Source organism: Lutzomyia longipalpis, chromosome 2 (genome assembly GCF_024334085.1).
Source record: "Lutzomyia longipalpis isolate SR_M1_2022 chromosome 2, ASM2433408v1".
Classification (NCBI taxonomy): Eukaryota; Metazoa; Arthropoda; class Insecta; order Diptera; family Psychodidae; genus Lutzomyia; species Lutzomyia longipalpis.
Genome location: NC_074708.1, coordinates 270810 through 277796, shown reverse-complemented (window position 1 = coordinate 277796; position 6987 = coordinate 270810). Strand labels below are relative to the sequence as shown.

The 6987-nt window shown below is 36.8% G+C and overlaps 5 protein-coding genes across 14 annotated transcripts in view; 2 read left to right on the top strand and 3 right to left on the bottom strand.

The window, feature by feature from the left end:
- LOC129788401 (N-acetylgalactosaminyltransferase 7) overlaps positions 1–237 on the top strand; it is a 783634-nt gene extending 783397 nt beyond the window's left edge. The window contains exon 3 of the mRNA XM_055824446.1: positions 174–237. The gene's annotated coding sequence lies outside the window, so the exon portion shown is untranslated. The remainder of the gene's footprint in view (positions 1–173) is intronic.
- Positions 1–237, top strand: part of LOC129788436 (uncharacterized) — a 111590-nt gene extending 111353 nt beyond the window's left edge. Inside the window, exon 9 of the transcript XR_008750362.1 lies at positions 214–237. The gene's annotated coding sequence lies outside the window, so the exon portion shown is untranslated. The remainder of the gene's footprint in view (positions 1–213) is intronic.
- Positions 238–867: 630 nt separating this feature from the next.
- The window catches only part of LOC129791160 (ethanolaminephosphotransferase 1), a 245240-nt gene continuing 239120 nt past the window's right edge, over positions 868–6987 (bottom strand). Inside the window, exon 7 of the transcript XR_008750671.1 lies at positions 868–906. The gene's annotated coding sequence lies outside the window, so the exon portion shown is untranslated. The remainder of the gene's footprint in view (positions 907–6987) is intronic.
- LOC129791158 (T-complex protein 1 subunit beta) lies at positions 1221–3347 on the bottom strand. Its single transcript, XM_055829181.1, has 2 exons — positions 3249–3347; positions 1221–2987 (listed from the first exon to the last, which is right to left on the bottom strand). Exons 1-2 carry the CDS (start codon positions 3249–3251, stop codon positions 1383–1385), a joined length of 1608 nt encoding a protein of 535 aa, XP_055685156.1. The 5' UTR covers positions 3252–3347; the 3' UTR covers positions 1221–1382.
- LOC129791155 (protein madd-4) overlaps positions 5733–6987 on the bottom strand; it is an 85283-nt gene continuing 84028 nt past the window's right edge. For all 10 annotated transcript variants that reach the window (XM_055829165.1, XM_055829164.1, XM_055829163.1 and 7 more), the window contains one exon: positions 5733–6706. In XM_055829165.1, the coding sequence (XP_055685140.1) occupies positions 6588–6706 (119 nt within the window). In that variant the 3' untranslated portion in view covers positions 5733–6587. The remainder of the gene's footprint in view (positions 6707–6987) is intronic.

Here is a 6987-nt window from a genome sequence, read left to right as displayed (position 1 = left end):
CATTTTTTGGGACTCCTGGGGCACTTATGGGTGCTTCCGCGGCTCCGGGAAGCCGCTCTGTGCCGAAATTGGGGCGGGACAGAAATTTTAACGGTTGGGGATTTTACTCACGCCAACTGTTTTTCCATCGGACAGATGGATTTTCGTGTACTTTTGGAATTTTTGATGCTAAGAATTCAAAAGTGTTTTCACTGATCACAAAAAATACAAGAGTCCACTCTGCGTTGATACCACTGCCCGGAATCATTGCCCTGTCCACCTGTGGCGAATTTCGTTCCATCCGGATGGATATCGAGGGAAAAAATGGGTTTTTCTGCAACAGACACAACATCATGGATGTAATTTTGAGGTTATCCAGCATCCCCATGAGCCTCCCAAGCGCCACAACTCACCATCGTGATGCACCCAATCTGGTTTGAGAAGCTTCATCAAGGTAGGAGAGATTAGAAGTACTCTAAATGTATCACTTTATGCCTAAAATGTGTATTAATGTGCAATGAAAAAGCGTTGTTTATGTTTTTATTCACTGATGTTGTCCATTTTCGCCGGGATTACAGTTGGGTTTCGCTGTACAGCCTCTCTTCATTGCAAAGTGATTCGCATTAGGACGATATTTACGAGATAGCGTGAGAAAAATACCTTCCTCTCACTCTGGCATTCTTTGAACTTTAACGAACTTTTTTTTGCCTTTTTCAAAAATGCGATTTTCCTTGTTTTTTCCCAAATTTGTGGGTGTAAAACGCATTTTTTGGGACTCCTGGGGCACTTATGGGTGCTTCCGCGGCTCCGGGAAGCCGCTCTGTGCCGAAATTGGGGCGGGACAGAAATTTTAACGGTTGGGGATTTTACACGCACTGTTTTTCCCGGAAGCAGTGGTATCAACGCAGAGTACTGGAATTTTTGATGCTAAGAATTCAAAAGTGTTTTCCTGATCACAAAAAATACAGTTTCCCCGGAAAATTCGGCGAAAAACGCGAGAAAATTGCGAAAAACTGAAAGTGTGAGGGAGACGGATAGCGGTGAAAAGTAGTCAGAGAAGCATGAAAAAAATTATTTTGGGGCGCTACGAAGGGGGGCTTTGGGGGGCAAATGAATACGGGCATCTGCAACCACCTGATCTAAGGAGCCTCTTTGCCAAATTTCATCGCAACCGGTCAAACGCAATCCTTTAATTATTATATAGAAGAAAATTTAATTACAAAGAAGAAAAAAAAAACAAATACTGGTAAATCATTTATTAATTATATTTTTTATACTGAAAAGCATTATTTAATTATTAGAGATGTGAAAAAAAAATTAAATGAATCAAACACTGAAGCGACGTGGAAATATTTTAAAAAAAGACACGTGGAGATCTCTTCTGGAAGCTTTCCAGGAGAAGTTTAGCAGTATCCACGATCTGGAACGCGTTTCCTTGGAGCGCATTTAATGATATTGTCCACTCTGAGGATCATTTCTGCTGCTTCAGCCGCTGAAACGAGCACTTGTCGCTTAACAACGTAGGATTCAGTGATACCCAACTCCTTCATGCATCCCGTGCGCCCCTTCTCCATGTCCAGACCCATCGTGTGACGCCCCTGAGCGTGGGCGGCTCTCAATTCAGACACCAACTGTGCCGAATCGTAGCCCGCATTGTCCGCAATGATTGTCGGCAGCTGCAGGAGAGCCCTGGCAAAGGCTTCCATGGCAATTGCCTCCTTTCCCGGGGTAGCAGCTGCTTTTGCCTGAACTGCACCCGCCATGAGGGCCTCGCTGCAACCCCCACCGTAGACGGTCTTTGATTCACGCACCGTGGCCGCCAGGACGCACAGAGCATCGTGCAGGGAACGATCTGCTTCATCGATAATTTGCTGAGTGGCTCCACGGATGACAATTGAACAGGCTTCACCGAGCTTGACTCCACTGAAGCGTAGGAGAACATCTTCGCCAATCATCACCTGCTCAATGACTTTGCAGTGGCCGAATTTGACGAGTTCCGGATGATCGAATGTTGAGACAATTTCCCCGCCAGTTACAAGAGCCAACCTCTCAATTCCATCAAAATCTGCATGCTCAATGGCCATTACACCGGCATCAGCGAATAATTGCTCTGGGTAGTTGTAGATGAGTTGCCGATTGATGAAGACATTGCAATTGTGTGCGAGAATCTTATTCACCTTGTCCTTCATCTTCTCCTTCTCAGCCACCTCCAGGTCGGCAATCTTCGACATTGAGTCCACCTGTACGCGTGACCCGAACACCTTAATCTTATCCGTATCCATGGGTGTGTTGGCAATGAGAATCTTTGCATCCTCCACACGTTTGGGCTGATGAACACCGGGTTTCTTGTCCAGAAGGAAACCCTCCTCGAGGAAACTATCTTCCAGGGTACCGCCTTGCTTCTTAATTATCTGAATTGCATTTAGCTCACCGGATCCACGAAGACGGAGAACAGCATCTACGGCTAATTTTGCAAAATGCTCCTTATGCTGCGAGAGAATCTTCGAGCTGAGTGTCGTTCGGGCAATATTCATGAGATCCTCACGGAATTTCTCAGCATCCCCAGAATTATCCTGCGCCACAGATGTGAGAGCCTCCCGGGCAACATCCACAGCTTGACGCCATCCAGCAATAATGGTTTGTGGATGCAATTTCCCCTCAACCATCTTCTCGGCTTCGCGCAGCAATTCAGCCGCCAGTACGGTCACAGAGGTGGTGCCATCGCCAACCTCATCATCCTGCACCTTTGACATGTCCACGAGGATCTTTGCAGCGGGATTATCAACACCCACAGCCTTGAGAATTGTAGCTCCGTCATTTGTGACGATCACCTCACCGGCATTGCGTCCGTGCGACACGAGAATCTTATCCATTCCCTTGGGGCCGAGAGTACTCTTCACCAAGTCCCCAATTGCAATTGCCCCCACAAAGGATGACAACCGAGCAATTTCTCCCTTCTCCTCCTGTGCCTCATTCTTCAGGATACGAACTGGATTTAGAGCAACTTCCTGTGAAAACAAAAAGTTTGGTAAATCTTCTTTTAAAATAGGAAAAACAAAAAAAAACTCCAAAATTTCACGACCGCCCCGGCTAGAGCGCCCCCACCCCCTGAGAATTTTCTCGAAACTCCGTCTCACGTGAATACTAAACACAAAAACTTCAGAGACGATTTTCCACGACGCTACGGAAATTTTCTTCAAACCAACGCGTAAATATGATAATTTACTCATCGAAGGATACATTTAACTACTTTTTGCATGAATACTCACCATATTTTTAAAGATATTCGCTATTTAATTTCCAAATGCAAAACACGCGTTTGAGACGTCAAAAGGTGTGGGAGAGTGAGAAAGATGTGCGAGAGACTCATCTTCTTCTTCTTTTTACCTCTTTTGTCCATTCGTGGAGACTTGACGATGGCGCGACCAACCAACAGCGCCATATAACGTCTGGTCCAAATAATAAAATTTGAACTTTAACGAACTTTTTTTGTTTTTCCAAAAATATTATTTTTCTTGTTTTTTCCCAAATTTTCGGGCACAAAATACATGTTTGAGATTCCTGGAGTACTTCCGGGTGCTTCGCAGCCGTCGAGGAGCCCCTCTGTCCGGAAATTAGGGCCCGCAGAAATTTTAACGGTTGGAATTAAAAATTCGAAATTTTAGCAGTTGCGAATTTTACACACCCTTTTTTCCCGGAAATGTTTTCATTATTTTAATTGATATTTATTCTTTGAGCATGAAGAGAAAGAACGCACCAAGAACAAGAGAAAGAACTAGCTAGAACCTCTTCGACCAAAAACAGATTTTCACTTTGGCAAACAATTTTTTTTTTAAATAGAAAAACACGATGAGGATCATTCTGGGTGAGAGAAAAAGCAAAGTAAAGCTCAGGAATTCAATCCGTTCGGCTCAATTAATATCTAAATGGGAGACTTGATAAGTAGATGTCATTGGAAGCATCATATCTTGTGCTGAAAATCTTGACTGCAATTAAGTAGGATTTTCCGCGGAGTTTATAAGTATATATTAAAATTAGATTCATTGAAAGGGCTAAAATTGAAAAATAAATAACAGTATATTATTTTCATATGTTAATGAGTGCTTGTATAATTTATTTACATTAATATTTTTTGCATCATATTTGATATTCTTAATTATGAATAAAGTACTTTTCAATCAACTACATTTACTGTGAAAGTCATTTTATGACAATTTTATCAGGCATTCATGTCGTAGATTTAACTCAAAGATCATTTTTAAAATATATTTAAGAAGTTAATTTTTTTGAAGGCCTATTTAATAAATTAAAAGAGAAAATATATTTAAGTTTTTTTTTGCAAACTTGTACTGTATGTTTAATGGAAATTATGCTTTATTTCATTTAATTACAACAAACTGTTTTTTTAATGCAAAATATAAATAAAATTTTTTTTTTTAAATTAAAAATTGGCTCATTTGCTAAAATTGAGAATAAATTTTTCTTCAATTTCTTTTTTACTAAGATTGTGGTGATTTTTTTTAATATCTAATTTTCTTTTAACATTACTTGTGGCAATTTCTTTTTTTATTATTTATTGTTTTGTGAAGTGTTTTTTTTTGTATATTGTTTTTATCTAACATTTACATTTCAGATGATTTTTTTTGCTGTTCTTTATGGTTGTGATTTTACAAATACCCTATTATGTTTGTTACTTGTTACTGTTGCAGGTATCAGTATTATTATAAGTAGTAGTAGTACATACATTATTAGAGATAGACGGTATGTTTAATTGCAATAATTAATGGAATTTATTAATTTTTTCGTTCTTCAAAATATCCAGGAATAGAGATTAAGATTACAAGACATAGCCATTTAGCTATGAATTAAGTATTTTTTTCTGTAAAAAAGTCTACATTTTCTTTTAGATTGAAATATAACTTACTTACTAATAATATAATTGTAATTTTTGGCCTAACTAAACTTAAATTGTTGACTAAATCTACAATTTCTTCAATATGCTCTGAGAGATTTTCGTATTCGACGCGTCCGAAGATTAAACGAATACTCATGTGTTAAAAGATATGAGTATGGTTCATAATATTCGGGCACGTCGTATTGTATATCCTACCAATCTTTGTTTTTTTTCTGTATTTTTTACAGGCCCTATAAACGACTACCTATTCTACTTTATGGCAAGATTTTATTCATTCTTCTTTTTTTTTTTCAACAGATATATATTTCTTCGTGCTTGGGAGAACCATTAAATTATGTATTTATTTGCATATTTATTGTGTTGATTTAATTTATTATTGATAGAGAAATGACTTTTTTTTGGACAGAAAGAAAGGAAGGTTTAACTTTTTTAATTAATAAAACGTGAAAATATTTCGCCTCGCTTCATTTCTTTCTTTTAATTACAAGATATTCATGAATTCTTTGTCAAAATGATTATTTCTTATCTCATTTTTTTTCATCGTTTCTTTCCTGTGAGTAAATTATATAGAATTTGGAAAGTTATGTAGGAAGAAAAATTATATGGAGGATTTCACTGTTCCCAGAGTACGTGATATTTATGTTATTAACTAGGAACAAATAGGAAAATTAGAGAGAACCTAAATCGATATTGCTTTATGTCACCACAATCCTTTTCCATAAAAAAATCAAATTGATTTTTGACTTTGCTGTTTGCAACAGCAAATATCATATCAAGATAGGGACAGAAGGTACGATATTTGTTGTTACAAGCAACTATTTGTATTTACAATATGTAATTTGTTGGATAGATTTTATTCAGTGTTTTTTTCATAGAGATATTAGGGTTTTTTTTGTTAATTTAACTCTTCCTCTTATTTGTTGTTTTTGTAGAGATTTTTTCATTTGTTACACATTCTAGGGATATGATTTTTTTTAACAATCCAATTTAATTAGGTCGCTTCTACAGTATTGATTAAAAGATTGTTGTTTAACTAGATAAAACATTTTTTATCCTTAATAAAATTAGAAGATTTAATTTTAAAATTATAACGCGGAGATTTTTTTTAGCATGCATTAATGATTTTTACATGCTTAATTAGTCATATCTTAAGTATATTGTTTGTTTTTTTTTTAATATTCTATAACCGTTAATATGTATTTTTTTTTTTATACAAAAACTTTTACAGTCAAAGAAAATGTAGTGAAAATCATTGATCTTAATGTAAAATATTGCATTTCTTTTTTTTGTGAAGCGACCTTTACATACGAACCCTCATCCTCCACACACAGCCTCTATATTTAACCACAATTTCTCCCCAATGTATGGTATGATTCAATTGAGAAGATATCGTACGTATCGACGTGCCAGAAGATTATGAACCATACTCCTATCTTTTATTACAGGAGTATGGTTCATAATCTTCAGGGGCGTCGGCATATGTATGTACGTACATACTGTCTTAATGTTACAGCATATCAATAAAGGTAATCATTTACTAAACGTGTAATCTCTTCTAAAGTTTCCGTTTTACTCTTCTAACTCTTCCATTCTTCTCAATCGACTTTTTTTTTCACCTAATCTCGTCGTCGTGATTATGATTTGCTTTGTTTTGAGCTAAGCGAGAAGAATTCCCTTTTTTTAATCTTATTCCTTAATGAAATATATTAAAACTACAGGATTTACAGCACTGCTGCTGAAATCGATGAAGACGACATAATCCCATACCACGTGCATTTTTGCAGTGCCTCGAGATGTCTCGGCAATCAGGGTCTGTGGCCGTTTTTTTTTGTGTGTAAAGTAAACCAAAAAAAAAGAGAAGCAAAAGAATGCAGAGATGAGTTTAGAATTAATCTCTTTAAATTCATGCTCTCTGTGGGAATTATGGTGTAATTTATGGTTAACTATATATGTACATAATGTATGTATCTACGTGTGTGCCTAAACTACCGCAATTGTGTGTTTGTTGAAATTTAGTAAATTGCTTATGATCTATGTTATATATGGTAATAATGCTTAAATGTTAGTAAATCAAAATAATCATCTTGCTCATG